This window comes from Strix uralensis, chromosome 2 (genome assembly GCF_047716275.1).
Source record: "Strix uralensis isolate ZFMK-TIS-50842 chromosome 2, bStrUra1, whole genome shotgun sequence".
NCBI classification, from domain to species: domain Eukaryota; kingdom Metazoa; phylum Chordata; class Aves; order Strigiformes; family Strigidae; genus Strix; species Strix uralensis.
In genome coordinates this window covers 42,394,789-42,412,917 of record NC_133973.1, presented here as the reverse complement: position 1 = coordinate 42,412,917, position 18,129 = coordinate 42,394,789, and the positions used below count along the sequence as shown (strand labels likewise).

The window sequence follows — 18,129 nt, the reverse complement described above, 5'->3', positions numbered from 1 at the left end:
ACATATCCGTTGAATGTCTTATGCTTATCCAGTGGTTGGAAAAAATGAGGTGCTAGAAAAAATTATTTTACTTATTTTTTAAAACTCATTAATTCAGTTAGCAAGCTGTAGGTTTACACTGTGCTGCACTAGAAACAAGTGATTTTCCAGTGCTGTTGCCAGTGATTGGAAAGTGAATTAATAGGAGGGCTGTGGTTGCCCTCTTGCCCCTGCTGCTCCATGTGGTCAGCCCGTGCTAGGCTGAAAGGTGTTTTAGTTATATCTCTCTGAGGTTTAATTTGCTCAGTAGTTACAATGGCCTCCAGGTTCTTCAGAATGACTGTCCCCAAGCCATGTGGGAAATGGCCACCACATCATCTTGGTCAACATATGTACAACCTGAGGGAGCCCTAAAACTGTTTGGGCTCAGACCAGCTGACTGCCCTGCCTTGGGCACATCTGGAAACCTGATGCCTTGTAGCCTAGCTGTTAGATGTGAGAGGACCATGATTTTGCCTGTCATCCTGTTTCACGTGGATGTAAATGTTGTGGGTGTGAACGTTCATCATACCACCAGCCACCCAGAGCATGTGCGTGAGTGTTGGGCCTTCACGATCTAGAAGCGGTGAAACCACCATTCTGGAGCTATTGGTGCATGGAGCTGGAGGAGTTTTGGTTGTTTTTTTTTTTTTTCATAGGCTATTCTAGTTCTTGCTGAATGGTCACAGTTATCTCAGTACTCTTCTCCAACCTTGATTATGACTTGATTGCTGCCATAGGACTACTGGTATAGATCCTAGTTCAGTTTCTAGACAGCCAGAAGGCTATAAAGCATCTTTTAAAATACCTTATGTAAACTATCCTAAAGAAAAATAGGGTGAGTAGAATTTTACAGTTCATATGCTGCAGGGGTAAATGCCTGAGTCAGGACCAATGCTGCCTGAAAGCCTTTAATCGATGTATCATACATACAATAAGCAAAGTATCATCTTATCTTACCTGCAAAAGGGAGACTGTAGGAAGAGTACAGCTCGAATTGTTGTTTTGGCACATGTCTGGATGTTTACTCTAGGTCATCGGTTGTTTGTGAGCTCTGTACAGGAGGGCGGACGGGCAGTGCAGGCAGAGTGTGGCCCTTGCAACGGGAGCCCTTTGGTGCAAGGCGAGATTAGCGTGACAGGCTGCGGGCAGCACAGGGGGAAAGGCACTTTCCTGCCACGGCTCTGAGAGAAAACTGAAGCATGTTTTGATGTTGGCATCTCGCGCTGCCTGAGGGCAGTGTGCGCCCTGCTGCCAGCCGGGGATGTCACTCCCCTGCGTAAGCGCAAGGCTCTGGCGCTCCGAGTAGATACCCAGCTGCTTGGGGTGTTTGTGAATGTGTAAAAGGGGGAAGAGAGGGGATGCAGGGGAGAAAAATGCAGTTCTCCTGGGATGTGAAGAATAGAAGGTGGCCAGTTATCGTTTACTGCCTAATCTGTTTTGCTGGACCCAATTAGGGACGGTGTTTACAAATTGATTTCAGGTTAACCGTGGCCAGCAGTAATGCCAGGCAGTGCTCCAGCTGTAAGAGAGGTTTTGCTATTTGTACTGAGAATGGGTTTAATCTCAATAAAAGACAAATTAGATCGTGTTGCTCTTCTACAGTAAAGCATGCTCGAGGGCCTTTCCTTCACATGATTTGTTAGGTGTTGACTAGCATGGGGAATGTGCTGATTCCCAGAAATAGGGAAAGTTGATGTAATGGCATTGCACATCTTATAGGCCTGGCACAGACCTCCCAGTCAGAGTCAGAGTTTTAAAAAAAACTGCTGTGTTGCTAACATTGTCTGCACTGCACCTTGGGTTTGAAATAATAACAACAAAATACAATTTGATTGTTTTTGGACTCAGATGCCAATGCTGACTTCCAGCTGGAATAATTTCAGTTTAGCAGGTGCTCTTCAGAGCAGCAAAATGATTGCTGTGTTGTGCCCAACAGAGAATAAAATTATGCAAGCAGCTTAGATGATGAAGAGTTTTGCCTAGATAAACTACAGTGCAGGCGTTGGCTTAAGGGATGCAAGAGACAGGGTCTGAAGGGGTTTATAGATTGTGGTTGCAGTAGAGTCCCTGAGTAGGGGAGTCTCAGTGCAGTGTTAAGGCCAAATTATACTCTTTGTACTGAAAGACTGGAAGTCGGGTGCTCTCGACATGCTCAAAACAAGTTGTTGAGCATGCAGGGTACCCGTCATTTGAAGATATGTTCTCATGTGGCTACAGTCCCTCTCTACAGTGCAACATCTACCTGCCCTCTTTACTATCAATGTTAATGCAAGTAACTCTGCCTGCCTGTGGATGCAGTTCTGGTTCAGACTTCATCCACCTTGTCTGCTGCAACTCCTGTCTTGAGTATAGGGAGTCTGAGGCTTAGCCCTAACACAGGATTACACCTCTGTCACACCTTGCACCAGGGTTAGGGAGTGGAATCCATATCAGGATCCAATATGTGACTTGAAATCTAATATAAGACTGCATTGATTCTAAAGATGTTTAACCACTGTGGATTCAGCGTGGAGCTAGGACCTGTGCCAAAGGCATACCACAGCACAGGAGGCTGACTCAGGTAAGCAACATGTGACACCATAGAAAATTCTCTGTCTCCTAAAATAGAGAGAGAACCTGGATGCTTGAAGATTTGCATTTTGAGAATATGGCAAGGTAAATCATTGAGATAAACAATTATTCCTGATTAATGAAAAAACAGTTTTAGCTTACCAGATCTGTTGGTGAATTCCAAGTTAGTTCAATGCATTTCTATTTCCAGAAATTCTCTCAAAGAATGAGAGATGTTGAAGATGCCAAGACCCAAAATAAAATGAATTTCAAATTGCATTTTAGTTTCTCTACAGTATAATAAGATGCAATAAATATGTCATGCAGGACAGCTTCCAGTCAATGTTAACTCCTGAAAAATAACTATAATAAAAAGCCAGTTATCATGTATGTGATAGGAGATAAGTGCTAGGAGGTTGCTGTGGATGGATTTCAGTGGTCAGAACTGAGATATGCCTGAGATGACTCCTAGAAACCATGGAGAGATGAAGAACTCAGGCACTGAATTGTGCTCTGTGGAATGAACTTTGGCCAGCAGGATGGTAGTTTAAGAGATGTGGGTTTCCCAGCGCTCTAAACCAAAGAATTTGTCAGCTTTTTCAAGTTTCCTGTGGCAAGACCAGAGGTTCCAAGGCAAACTCTCAGTTTTCCATTCAGAAGACGAAGATAATCTTGGAAAAAAGAGAAGGGGGAATAAGCTAGAGAGAATACAAATGCAGAAGCAAGTCTGGCATCTTAGCACTCAAAAAAATGGGACGATAAAATAAAAAAATTTAATAAGTGGATAAAAGTTGAGATGGGGCATTTGAGAGACAATGGGAGCGAAGGGAAATGAATGCAACTTCTAGCAGCTAGTTTCTTTGTGGGAATCCTTTTATGCTGATTCCTCTGGTTTTTCAAAGGACCTGCAGGGACCTGCTGCACAATAGGATAAGGGGCTTCCTCTCATCTGAAGAGCAGAGGTTGCAAGTGATCAAGCAAATGCAGAGAGCAAGGGGGGGTGGAGAGTGCTCATTTGTGGTTTACAGACTGGGAGCCTCTAACCTGATTTAAATGCAGAGGACTGTAGTTATGACTGTAATGAAAGAGCACCATGAGGAAAATTCAGCAACTTAATATAGTATCTCCTCTTCCTGGCTACAGGAGGGACAGTGCTCTTGTGGTTAAATGTGGAAGTCTACACAACTTGAAGAATACATGTTTTTATATATGTTCAGAGTACTTCTAAGATATTTATTATAGCTCTGCTATGTCCTGGTAATAGCTAGAAATATTGTATAAAATGTGTATGCAATGGCTCGATATGCACGCCATTATTTTTTAAATACAGAAGGTAAATATTATGGTACTATAACCACTTAAATGCATATGGTCAGAGCCAAGAATTAATAAGTGGGTCAAAGATCAGAAAGATACATTCATGTGCAACCCACCATTTGTCTTACGAGTGACTTGAGTAAATCAAAACATCATCACATGCCTGCAAATACTACAAAGCTTAGACAAGCTGATTATTAGAGTTACAGCATGTGTAAAACAGAAGAATCACTAATTAAAGGTAGCTGGGCAGGTCTGCCACAGCTGAAGGGGGAAAGAAAAGCCCATGGCTTCCTATTTGTATGGGCTGCAGCATCCTTCCCCTTGCAAACCTGATACAAGCAGCAGATTGTAGTCGGGAACAACAATGGCTATAGTTTGAGTGCTTGTGATGAGAAATAATAGGTACTTCATGGCACAGGCATTAAAAAAAGAAAAGTAAACTTGAATATACGTATGTTGTTGGCCATTGTAGGATGAGGGAGGAACAGATTTGGGTCTGGGCTGGAATTTGCTCAGTGAAAATAAATAGAATTAAATACGTTGTGAAGTTCATCTTAATGAAAAATACAGTGAGGCAGAGAAGTGACTTCTGAGACCAGCTGAGGAAGGTGAGAAAAGACTGAAAGTTACCACAAACACAGAAAAGTGACAGTGAAGCAGGTGGGACAGGGCCATCCAGAGGCGCTTACTCTGTTCTGCCTGTCAAAGCACAGAGAAATACGTACCATTCTCCAAAACGAAAATCTCATTCTCCAAAACAGAACTGAGTTAAAAAACCATTGCACAAGTCAGCAGTGGGAGTGTCAGAGCTTCTCCAGTAAACCCGCAGAATGTGGTGAGGTTTCAGCAACACTTTCCAAACTGCGAAGTTGATAAAATCCGGTGACTGGAGAATTTAAGCATGGAATTCCAAAGCCCAGCCAGGCAATGCTGGCATGCTTATCATTGCTGGTCTGTGGACTCCTGGGCGAGTCACTCAGCTATCAAATAAGTTTCCTGCTTGAACACCCATCTAGAGAAGTTCAGTAGAAAAGGCAACAAGATGGCAAAAATGTCTTCTCGGTATCAAGCGAAATTTTCAAACCTGAGGAGGGTTTTCAGCAACCACATCTCTTTTGGCAACTGCAAATACAGCCCCTGAACCCTAGTAGCTTAGGTTTTTATTGGAGGTCGGTCAGGAGGTGTTATCTGTGCCCCATGTCTAGTTATAACCAAGTGTCATCCTTGGTATTTGGTGCCAAAATCAGAGGGGGTGCGTGGGGGGGACAGTGGGGGTTCAGCCTGCTTTTAAAGGTGACTATATGCCCTTTTGAGATGCTTAGAACAGTTCTGGTGGACACTGAAACAGGAGAGGTAGCAAATTTTTGGCAGATGAAACATGGCCTGACCAGGAATGTGACATCTTAGAGGCAGAAAACAGTTTATCTGGATTTGAGGTACCTTGGCTTAGTCTTACTCTGCACTGATGCCAGCCCAAATCAAGCATTGGCTGATAGAGATGATATATATTTTGATGATGATGGTGTTAACAGGGAGCACTGATGGTCTCAGGGAAAGGACACGCAATCCCAAGCGTGAAATAGAAGGAGCCAGTTTGGATGGGCAGCCAGCCAGGCATTATTATTTCCGCATGCTCTATGGGGTCTGAGGGAGCTCTGCTGCTGCCAAAAGGTTGTGATCCCCCTCCTTAAGCACTGCTCCCCTGCGACGTGCTCTGCCCACAGCTGCAGGAGATGGGCAGAGGTGGTGCCCCACAGGCTGGGCTGAGCCAACTGGAGCAGCTGTGACAGCCCTTGCTTGGGGCCAGGGCCAGGGAAGGCAGCTCCATCTGCAGAGACAACCCTCTCGCCTCGCCCCCAGAGCCAGAGATGAGCTGTAACTATCTGGGTATGCTCATGAGTTAATTAATTGACCAATCCAAATGAGAAAAGTGAGGTTGAATTATTTATAGTATATTAACGCTGTTGGCATATGCAGGAAACGCTAACAAACTGCAATAGGCAAAACGTTGAAATGACTGAGTGCTTATTGACGAGTGGAAGCCAGGGATCTGTTTTCAATAATCTGAGTGACAGCCAAGGGAATAGTGAAAGACTTTTCTTTAATTTATTTCCAGATTTATAACGCTCATTTCTCCAGTGCTGCATTATTTGTAAAGAAAGCGTAGCCGCTCTGGGGCATTACGAAGCTTTTCCCCAGCACACTGTTAACAAAGTTAAGGGGGCCGCCAGCTCTCGGTGGTGGTGGGTGGTGGTGAGGGACCCAGGTGGAGCTTGCAAGTGAAACGCAGCCAGTAGTGTGTTGATACCCCCACCAGTTTACTCATCCACATCTGACTCAGCCAGGCAATGACAACGGGATTGAAAAGCAGCAGAAAGGCATGCTGCCTATCAAATAAATATGCTCTGATAAAAATCAAGAGGAAAATCTGATGAAGAAAGACGGGAGATTTTAATGCTGTTTTTCTGATTAGAGCAGTCCTTAAAATAGGGCATAAATATGTTTTGCATAATAACTCCAGAACATGAAATCTTTGCTTACCATGGCCTCTTCTTTGCTCTGCATTCATTTAATTTAACTTAAATTCTATTCTACTTCTATTCTTGTCCAAACAGTTGATCGGGATGCTGCTGGCATGCTGTCTGTCCCGGTTTATTACTGCTAACCAGTACGAGATGGTGTAACAAGGTGAGCTTTCCCTGCTTTCTGTGCTATATATGCTCTGGTATATTGTCGTGGCTGTGTTGCTTCTGCTGAAGATAGCGGGCAAGTTTTAGATGCTCAGCATGTTCATTGAGAATTAAGTCTTCCCGTGGGATTCTTTGCTTTGGGATTTTCATTCCAATATTCTGTTTGGTGCGGGAAAAAAAGCAGGAAAACATACTATTCAGTATTTTGTCATTTTGTTTTTCTTCTTGAAAAGGGAGGGCAAAATGTCCACCATGAACACTGTTAACAACCAGAGCAACCCACTTCTTTTCTTTTATCCTCCCCAACCCAGTCTTTCAGAAGCGTGAAGTCCAGAGCCTGTCTCAAGATCAGGAGCTGCAGAATTGGAGAAAGACTGAAACGAATGTTAGAGCACCCACTGTCTCTCGCTCGCACGCACGCACACCCACACCCTCACAAGCAAGCACGTGCGCGCGCACACTCGCACCCCACCTCCTGAACTCTGTCCCATACGTAGTGTACCATTCTGTGAAGTACTGCGGTGCCACCGAGAGCAGCCAGGTCCCCTCGGCCTCCGGACCCCGACTCCATTCCCGCGGCTCAGCATAGGACGGCACCGTATGTCTGTTCTTGGTCACACAGTAGTTGCATCGTAAGTTAACAAAGGTAATTCATTAACAGCATTGATCGGGCTGTGCATGTAGTGACTGGAGGGCATAATTAGCCTTTCACCATGGTTAATAAGTGTTGCACACGTTCATATAAACCGGTATAGGAAATATATATTCTTTTGGTTTTATCTTAATTTCTTGTTTTGTTTATTGCTTTACTAAGGTTTTCATCCTTTCCCCCTTCCCTGCGCCTGCCCCCCTTCCCCAAAAACAAAGGAATCAGTAACATAACATAAAGATACTTGAAAATGATGTTAAAATGTTGTGCTTGAAGGGAACCATTATTCCTGATGTTCTTCTACATCTTTGATTCTTACTCAGTGTTGTATGCCTAGTGCGTATCCCGGTAGGCTTTGTCTAGTGCATTTTGCCTCTGAACCTGATCCTGTGTAATACTGTTATTAAGCTGTGTTGTTGCTTACTGTGAAGGCAGGAATTTTGCTTCCTATATTTTTATTAAGTAGTTATGAACTAATTGAACTGTGCTGTACTGCGGCCTTCATACTTTTTTCCTGTTCTTTCTTTTTCTTTCTTTTTGCATTGAGGTTGCAGCCACCAAATACATTGTTAAATCAAATCGAAATAAAAGCTCACACACAAAAAGAAAATCACAAAAAAAAAACAGGCATATGAAATATTTTTGGGGGAAAGCAAAAGTTTAAAACCTTTTTAAAAAAATAGGACTTTTTTAATAATGCCTCTGTCTAGCATGCCAACGAGAATGCATTGATATTGTGAGTATTTGTGATATACGTATTAATAAATGGAACCATTACAGATTTCTAGCTGCTTCCTTTTTGTTCTTTAGTCATAACAAAACTCTTTTGAGTGGGGAAGTGAACATGAAACACAAGTGCACAGCTTGGAGTGACATGTCTTTATGCATATTTTAACAACTAACTTGCTTGTGACAGAAAAATGTTACTACCCTGGGAAAAAAAGAGAAAGAGCTGGAATCGTTTCAAAACTCCTAGAAAAACCTTCCACAGCTGGTTTCACCACGTGACAAATACATACCCTCTGCTTTGCCATTTTTCTTCTTGTGGCTGATAATGATCTGCAGTGTTTAATTATCCTGTCCTTAGTGCTACGCGTAATTTTGGCATTAAGCATTTCTCTCTGATTTTGGTGAGGGTGGGGAGAAGAGGGATTTGGGGCTGAGGTGGGTGGGTAATATCCATCTTTGCTGCATTCGTGGAAAGGCAGGCATTTATCTCTTTCTCATTTGAATATATGAAGTGTTGAAAGCCCATGAAAGTTTAAACCTGGAAGTTTTGGACCGAGCCCTTACATTGGCAGTGTGGAGAGAGGAGAAGGCTTGAGGAGAGAAGCCCTGTAGCCTTCCAGCTGTGGAGGAGCTGCGCAGTGCCCGTGTCCACACAGCCCATACAGGGGCCAGTTTGTGTGTACTTTGCTGGGAACAAAGCCACTCGGTGCAGGTCACAACATTCACATTTGCAGTCCCTTCTGGGAGCTTAAAAACAGTCGCAGCCGCTCACTTGGTTGCTGGGGCTACACGATGCTGGAGCGATGCCCTCCTCCCGCAGGCGCAGGAAGTTCACAGGAGAGATGTTTTCCCACACCAGAAAGAACTGGCCCACCAGCTGCCCCAGTTTCCCTCCCCTATTCATCCCTGGGCAGGTCTCCCCTGCCCCATGGAGGGGAGGGGGCGGGGGTGAGAATGCCGCATCCTTCCTCAGGAGCTGCCAGCGACCTTCCGGAGTGGAAAAGCACCAGCCTCTCCTCGGTTTTCTTTCATTTTTTTTTCTTTTTTCCTGAAAGAAAGAGTTGTTTGTGCCAGGAGCTGTTTCTTTTGAAGATGCTGATGTTGGGTGACAGGTCAGCAGGCCCCCAAACTGCTCCAGCTTGCCAGTCCCCATTCAGTAAAGCGTGTGCTCAGCTTTAAGGCGTAAGTGTTGAATTAAGTCCATTCAGCAAAGCCCTTCAGTGCGTGCTCAATTGTTTCCCTCAGCCCAGCAGCACTCCTGCTTGTATAGGGTAGGTGCGTTAATTGGGCTCTTGACAGCTTCCATGGAGAGGATCAGGCTGATGAAGGACCCACCAAGGGCTTCCCCAGCGAAATCCCCCTGGCTCGGGCTAGGACCACACAGCAGCTCGGTGGGGAGGGTTGCACTAACTGACAGTGTGGCATCCCCTGCCCTGGGCACAGCATCCCCACACTTCCATGCCTCCCTCCTGGAGGGATAAACAAGGTGGTAGAAAGGAAACAAAGCCGGAGCTGCCGAGTATGGGTTAATATCAGCCGGGCACAGATGTGCAGGATTTTCCTTCAAGAGGTGAAGCTGCCACAGGGTACTGGGGGGGGGGGGGGGGGGGGGGGTTTGCCTCAGGGGCCGAGGTCCACCGTCTAGCATGAACTGAACCAGCTCCTGCTGCGCTGGGGCTGCCTGATCACTCCCCGAGCAAACTGCATTCACTGCAATCACCAGACCCAAGCTGGGTGAAGGGTGGGCAGGTTTGGGAGTCATAGTGGGTGATTGGGTGACTGGATGAGTCCCAGGAGGGGTGGGAGGAATGGAGCATAGCTGGGGGATGAGGAGAGTGAGAGATGGAGCAAGACTGCGGGAGGAGGAAGAAGGGGCACTGAGACCATCTTGTTTTGGTCCTGGTGAGCTACTAGCTTGGTTTGGCTGCAAGGTGGACCAGCGGCCTTATCTGGCACGTGCATCCCATCTTGAGCGGTCTCCCAGCGCTTGCTTCTGTTGAGTACAACATCCCTGAGCACTGCCAAGAGGATAATATGTTGCTGTGATGGTGATTTTTCACGGTAGCATCAAACTGCGGCTCTGGGAGCAGGTGGCCGTGCTGGAGGGCCTTGCTGGCTGCCACCATCCTTGGGTGAGCATCGCTGTGGAGGAGACTGGCTTTGCAGGACTGCTTATGGGATTTCAGCTTGTTACTCCTTGGATGACCCAGTGCAGGAGCTAAAATGATTTTGTCTTCTGTGGCTCTTCCCCTTGACTTTAATGGCTCATTACCTTTTAAGATTAGCAAATTAATTTGCTGCCAGCCAAGCCCTAGGCATAAAATACCTGGCATCCCGCTGGAGGGGCAGGATTGATTGGGATGTCAGACTCTACCAGGGCTGAGTTAAGACCACTTCAGTATGAACTTGTATAATAAAAATAGAAATCTTCACCATTCAACATACAAATGACACTTCTGCTTTTTTGTAAGTAAAAGTGTTTTGCCCCCCAAACATGTAAAATCTGGCCAACTTTCTGCAAGCTGCTTTTACCAGCTTGGCCTAATTTTGAAGAAAAAAGCTGTTGCTTTTGCCTTTTGCTTGTCATTGCACCTGTTCCTGTTGCAGCCAGTAAATGTTTTATTCAAAGGACGTTTCATTTTTGTCCAGCGTGACCAGAGATATTTGGTACGTGTGAGCTCATTAAAAGCAAGCCATGCTGAGGCAGCAGCTCCTCAAGCTCTGGAGTCTGTTCTGCTCCGTGATAACTGCAGTATGGCTATTTTTGGTCTCTGCTGAAGCTATCTATAGGTGACACTGAGTACTTATTTTAGATTGCGGTCCTTCCATGTAATCTGTGTAATCAATAACTGGGGTGTGTATATATATACACACACACACATATATAACATCCCTGGTGCACTATACAACAGCGTAACTCCTAATGTGACGTACATTCCCAATGCAGCTACTAAATCTCCAGAATGCTATTTTTTTATTCACCATACTCATACAAAACAGTGACTTGGCCAAGACTTTCAGAAGCAGTAGATTTTGGGCAACTCCCTGGAGGTATTTCCAAAATGCTCTAGCTTTCAGAAAATGCCGAGCGACCTAGCTTTTGGGAGTCTAGCCCTTTTAAAACCTTTCAGGGCACTCAGAAGTGAAAAGTCTGTTCTTAAAATGGAGATTATTCACCTAAGTGAAAAACATTAAATTATTTTTTAAATTGCAATTATTTCCAGAGGGGAAGCAAGGACAGCTTTCTGGCTTGCATGGAAGCCATGGAAGCTTTATCTTCCAGTAGAGGGTCAGAAAACATGATGTGAGAGATGGCTGATGCCCAGTAGGAGAACTGCTGGGGTGGAATAGGTGGAGAAAAAAGAGCAAAAACCATATAAACTACTTTTTTTTAGGTCAAAAGGGTTTGAAATGGGAAGTATTTCAACCTGATCGTGTGTCTGACACAGTGGTGCAGCAATCTCCAGCTCCAAGCTGAGCAGGCTCAGTATCTCAGGCCTGCAGCAAGGGGGTATGCAGTATGGTCCGGAGGGGACTGTTGCCTGCCAGGACACCTCTTATGTTCTCCTGATGGTGAGAGCAGCCTTTTGTGGAAGTCTGCAGGTGTCAGACTGCTAGAAACTACCGCAGTGCACATGCAATGAAATTCATTGCCAGTGTCAATCCGTGGCACTACCTGAGGCTTTGCAGGAGCAATTTGACACTGGTAGTTTCCTACTCTGGCTCCCATGGGCTTACTGTGCTTCTGTGGACTTTACCTTTAATGTCATGTTTGTAAGTTATTGCCTGCTCAAAAGAACTGCTTAGTGTTTGTGTTGATTGTTTGGTATCTTCAGCCCTGTAGTTATTTGTAATTAAAAGCAAACAAAAAATTGCCCAGAATTTTCTTCATCCTGGCATTCAGTGTGACCAAAATGTCAGATGAATGAGTCCTCCTCCCAAGTATAGGAACTGGCACACTGAGCCCATGGGTTATTGCTGTGTGCTATTTCATTTACCTTCATGCCACCCTGGTACTTGCAGGGCCAGGGACTGCCTCCTCCCTGTGGGTGAGGTGGAATTCAGCCCTGCGGGAAACCAGCCTGAGCCCTGTGCACTCCCTCTGCCATGCCAGCACTGACAGCCTGCCAAAATCAATGCTGTGCCTTGAGGGAGTACAGAAAACAGGTCTCCACGTGCTGTGTGGAAGCATGAGGCAGCACGAAGGTATGAGACTTGGAAAACCCTGGCCAGCACTACAGCAAGCTCGAGCACTGAACTGAGTGTAGACTGGCATAGTCCACTGGTCTTTGCAATGGTGGGGTTTCCTCCTGATGCTTATCCAGATAACCTAGATGCTCCCTGGTTGTTTGGACTATGCATTTTAAGTGCTACAATGTGAAAGGGAAATCAAAAAGCCAATCAAGACCATCTCTATGAGACCCATTCAATAAAAAAGTTATTGGCAATTATCACAGTTTTTTATAAAAAAGTAATTAGCCCTCCTGCCCTGAGAATTAATGAATGCTTTTCATTACACCCCAAGGGGTAGTCAACCTAATAATAATCCACTTCAGATGAATGTTGTTCTAAAACAATGTTGTTTGACAGCTCAGTCAGCAGGACGGTCACAAACAGGAGGCAGTCCTACTCTGGCGAATGCTGGAGCTGGTTGCTTCAAAATGAAAGGCCATTAATAATTTGCTTGGATTAGTGCAACAGACTTGACTTCTTTCTTACATTAAGGAGATGAAGCAAAGCATACAGAAAGACCAGTGTCTCATTTGTCCCTGGATGCAAAGCTTAGGAAGCCAATAGCAATGCACTAATGCTGGCTACTACCTTTTGCTGAATGTGTCCGTAAACTTGACAGGATGGAACATGACTTGGCTGTGTGGTTGTCTGGATGTGGCGATTTTACTTTCTGAGAGGTGTTTGGAAGCTTGGTTGTGTGTCTCTGCTGTCTCCCCTTCACTACTTAACCCACTGGCACCACAGGGAATGAGCACCAGGCAACAGCATTCCTTCCCTATTGTTCCTATTTGGTTGTTGGCATCTTCAGCAAGATATGCATTGGTGCAGATGCAAAAATCACATTGACTTCTCAATTCAGTGGCTGTCCTGCTCTGACAGCCCATACACAGTCATCACAGCTGCCTGGCTGTCCTCAGGGTGGTAAGGCATGGCTCAGGCAGGTGCTCCCTGTCAGAGGAAAGCCTCAAAGAGTGAACAGATGAATGATTTCCCTTCCCCTGCCCTGGAAGCATCCTTGTCACTCCGACCCACATGTCCCACATGGTCTTTGCTCAGCCTGGGTCTGGTGGGGACCCAGGCTGCTGCCAGTGACTGGGAGGCTGCTGGCATAGCTTCCTGCAGCCAGGCTTTAAAAGCTTCCCCATTACATTTACAAACCTGAGGATTCAAGTGAAGAGCTGAACCCTCCCCTCCAAGCCAGGCTGCCAAATTAGGAAGAAGTGGTCCAGGATGAGGCTGAGGAGCTTGGCCCCCAGGGCTTTCACTGTGGCAAGGCAGTAGGTAATGGGAAGTCTAATTAAGGAGACCAGCAGCAAATTTACATGCTGCAGATGCTTCTCCTCCTACCAGCTTCTCCCCCTACCATCTCACACTTACTTGCTAGGGAGACCATTCCCACCCCAAGGCAAAAAGATGCCTCCAGCCTCTCCCCCTTTCCAGCCCTCCCTGTGCTTCCCGGGGGGTCAGGGACCTTCCACCCCATGGTGGGAAATGGTGCTGCAGTCGCAGGGACAACATGGAGGCAAGCGTGGCAGCTGGCTCTGGAGCCAACACAAACTTTAATAGCCAGCTCTACCAAACGCCTCTGTGGTGTCCACGTCTCTGCTGCTGCTCCATGCCAATGCAGCAAGATAAAACACTCAGATGAGTAGTAAATGTAATGATTGCTTAACTTGCATTGTGGTACTGCCTGGAGGCGATAGTGCAGTATCAGAGCACTGTCTCACTGGATATGTCAAGGAATACAGTCATGCCATGGAGCTAAGGCTGTAGGTGTAAGGATAGGAACAAACAGGGGCAGAAAATAAGGAGAAGAGAGTTAGGCAGAGTGGAGGCTATTGGGATCAGTGCAATGAGCACAGGGCTGCATTACAGTTGCTTTAAGGAATCTCGATTTTGGCATTTCATAGGTTATGGATGCCTAAGTTTGCAGTATAAGCTTCTTTCAGTACACATTTGGTTTGATGTAATTACTTAACTTTAAAAAAAAAGTACACGGGGGAAAGTATTTTTTTCATGTGGAACTGTAACCATCCTCTGAGGTACCCTTATAGCAGGGCTGCATGCCCTAGATAATCCCCCTTGCTGCTTGTCACCCGAGCTCTTTGTGGGACAGTGGAGCAGGACTGCTCAGCTGCCTGGGCTGTGGAGACTGGGGGTTAAGGGGATGCTCACGTAGAGCACCCGGCCCCCTGGGGAGACTGATTCCCATGCTGTGTCATGATTTTAGTATAAAGGGAAAGAAAAGGTTTAATATTCGCTAGAGTTTTATTCCCCCCTTTTTGCTGGAAGCGTTGGCAGACCTCTGGGAAAAGTTTTACAAGGGGGAAAAAGTATTTTTTTTTCCAATTTAGAAGTTTTCAGAAGTTCAACTAGATGTAATTAGGTTTGAAACATAAATTAGTAATCACTTAATTGTCACATTTAAAGTATCTGGACTCAAGGATTACATTTTTTGGTAATATAATGGTATTTTAAATTAATGTATTTGTATTTCAGTTTTCACTTTTTAGAGAGTTGCCCTTTTTTTTTTGGTTGATTTTTGCTTTTTTCAAAAAATGAAATGGATGAAGACTTGGTATGATCTTACCACAGAACCAAGGAAGATTGGGGCTATGTCTCTTATGGATTCATACAGCATGCTGGAGTCTGTATTTTCCATCGTTCATTTTTTTCCAATACCAGGAAAGGAAATTTTTGCAGGAATGGTTGAAGCTTGGAAAGGAAAGTATCCTTTGATGCCATCACAGCCACAGGGCCAAGAAACACTAGCTGCTAGTATCTGCAGCTAGGACAGGTCAGACTCTAAGACATAAAGGCAGCTACAAGCTCAAAAACAAGTGGAGTTACAGGGTGACTATGTTTTGGTTCAGTAAGCGCTGTGATCAAGTACACAGGTGCACTCACTGAAATGGGAGATGCTCATAAACCCTCCCTATAAATTACCTGCCCTGCAAAACTCCCATTAATATACCACTTAAGGAACCTGTTCCAGGTTCCTAGACAGCTATTACCTATGAGCTGCCCCACACCAACCACTGGGCCAGGTCTGTCAGCCCCTGGCAGCCTGCAGGGCAGTCACCATCCTTCCCAGGATGCTGCCACCACCACCACAGGGTGGCACATCCAGCACCTCCTCTTCTGCCTGGGTCCCTGTCTGGACAGGTTTGCTGGCTTTCCTAAGGACGGCTGAGCACCGCGGCGATTCAAGAGCAAAGACTAACAGAGTAAAGAGATGGACAGCTTTGCTCTTTCTCTGCATTTTGTCCTGAGTCTTTGAATAGCTTCCTTCAAGTCCTGAGGTGAATGTGATCTGCATAAGTTTCCCTGTTAGAAAGGGATGTAGTGATGGCAGGGTGGGAAATGCACAGAAATGCAGGCTGCCCCAGGGCCACTGGAGTAAGGCGCTCAGCGCTTTCCAGCTACAGAGTTGCAGTCTCCCTTAAAAAAAGCAAAAACCAACAAAACTCCAAAATTATAGTCATTTCTGAACCTGAATTGTTCTTCTGCTGTTTTTATTATTTCCTAGTGGATCAAGTGATGCTTGTTTAAATAATGGCAAATGCAGCTCTCTGGATGACTGAGATGATTAATAATAGCTCTTTTCTGGAGTCAGTGTTTCTTCAAATGCACTGAAATTCCAGCCCAAACAAGCAGCAACCGACTGGTTCAGATCATGACAGCGGCCGCAGCAGCAGTGCTGCTGGCCAAGCCATGGGCTCCAGTCCCCGGCTCTGGAGGGCCAAGCTCTTGCTTTTCCCAAAAGCAGCCTATGCTCAAAGAATGGTTATGTTAAAAATGAATGTTGGAAATACCATGAAGTATTTCCCTTGGCCTGAAGTGGCACAGCAATGTGACTGTCCATCATAAAATTAAGGCTCAACATGTCCAACTGGCAACCAAATATTCACCAATGTTCTTGCTGCACTGCTGCCTGCAATAAACTTGCCTGTAGGCGGTTGCACATAGCTGCTTATCCCAGAAGGGTTTCAAACGCTGGACACTCTGCACAGTTACAATAGTCAAGAGGCAATTTTTAGCTGAGGCACAAATGAGCTATTGTGTTTGCCATTGGCTTATTCCCAGACTGGGCAAGCTACGGCTGTTACTGCTCCTCAGCCTCCCTAACTGTCTCTTGCCAACCCCTGTCTTGTATTTGAGAATAATTGGAGCCCCTTTCTTTATAAGTAGAATAAGTTTTCCAAGGCCATGCTAGGCCTCTGCTTGTGGTTGAAGAAGGCATGTTGTGTGCACAGGTGTCCAAAAACTCACAGCAAACTCTGTCATCTCTCTGGGGAAAAAACAAGATGCTTTTAAGACATGGATTGCAACAAGGCACTATATGTAATCTCTTCCTGCTGCCCAAAGAAGGCAAGGATAGAGTTATTGGGTGAATAAGGAGGCCTTTCCATCTGTAGGGCCTGATTCATCTCCTGATGAGGCCTCGTTACTCGACTGTGCTGAAAGGCCACTGTGCATTGCACAGGGAGTAATACCCCCATCCCACCCCATGCCATGCTGCTCACCCTGGTACCAGCACACCAAGATGCTGCCAATAAATGGCCAGGGAGGGCTCATGTACACCCCAGGAGTCTCCATCCCTTCCCTGGCTTGTGGATAGCAGATCTTTGCATGGCAGTGTTACGGGGTCCCAGCAACCAAAAGACATTGGGAAATTCAGCCCTTCTGTGGCGAGTCCACCAAAATGGCATGGGGGCAAATAGCAGAGGGCCTGGATTTTCTGCCATGCTGGAGTTAGTCCAGTCTAGCTGACTAAACCTGAGTTGTGCTGTGGAGGACACAACCCACAGACCTAGCTGCAGGGGTATAGAAGAGCTGCGTTTCCTAGTCCTGGCAATCCCTTCCAGCCCCATGTTGGTACCAACAGTGCAATTTTCAACATCACATTCAAAGACCAAGCTTTTTGGTTTTTCTTCCCCAATTAAAATTCTCTTTTTGATTCCTGGAGAAAAATGCAGGTCTGTGCCACCTGGGGAAGGTACTAGGGAGGGTGCATAACTCTGCATCTAAAGCACAGTCCCAAGACAGCCCAACAACCAAGGGCTGATTGACTAAACTGAGTATATTAGTAGCAGCCTAACGAACTGGCCTGTATAATCTTTAAAGTGGAAGATGGGCATGATACACCAGTCCCTCATGTGAACTGTATCTTCTCTGTTTTGTGCAGGTTAATGAGCAGAAGAATCCCTAGCCAGGAAAAACCCTATATGGACTTTCCAATTTATCAATGATCTTTATTGTTACCACTTATCCTTCAGGGAAGAAATGTAATCAGATAAACCATGCTTAGGTGACATTTTCATATACTATTTTCTGTAAAGTATAAAGTAAGTATGTGGTGGTACTCACATCTGTGTATGTGTGTAAAAGGCAGCTATTATGCCATGTATCATCATCATCATCATCATTGTATAATATACCTGCATACCTTATACTCCAACTGAAATTGAATACATTTTTTGCCTTATGGGAAGGGAGAGTATGTGACAAGGGAAGGACAAGTTAAAAGTGACTGAGTGCTTTTAAAGCTGATACATGTTTCCAAGAGATAGCTTTCCAGGGCAGCAGAGATGTATTTGGTAGGTCAGCAGAGTGGTCCCAAGCATGGTCATACCAGCCGCTTTCTTTGAGGTATTCCTGATCGCAGCAGTCCTCTTCTTGTTCTGGACCTCAAGCAAAGGGGATGCTGAGTTTCGCAAGCTCTGTGCCTGAGAGCAGAATTGTTGCATCCTTGGATGCCACAGTGGAGCCATCAGGCAGAGCCTCAAGTGCAATATAACATTGCATCTCCTGCACACCAACACAGGAGGTCGGGAGATCTAATTTCAGGTCTGCAAGCTCTGACAGTGTCCCTTTCAGTGCTATTGCAATTACACCTGTTACACCACTGCTCTTTATTCCCACTTAATGTATTGT

At 45.5% G+C, this 18,129-nt stretch overlaps 1 protein-coding gene across 1 annotated transcript in view; it reads left to right on the top strand.

Moving 5' to 3' along the window:
- Positions 1-8,015, top strand: part of TSPAN7 (tetraspanin 7) — a 103,690-nt gene extending 95,675 nt beyond the window's left edge. Inside the window, exons 7-8 of the mRNA XM_074858539.1 lie at positions 6,507-6,579; positions 6,893-8,015. Of these exons, the coding sequence (XP_074714640.1) occupies positions 6,507-6,575 (69 nt within the window). The 3' untranslated portion in view covers positions 6,576-6,579; positions 6,893-8,015. The remainder of the gene's footprint in view (positions 1-6,506; positions 6,580-6,892) is intronic.
- Positions 8,016-18,129: the final 10,114 nt, after the last annotated feature.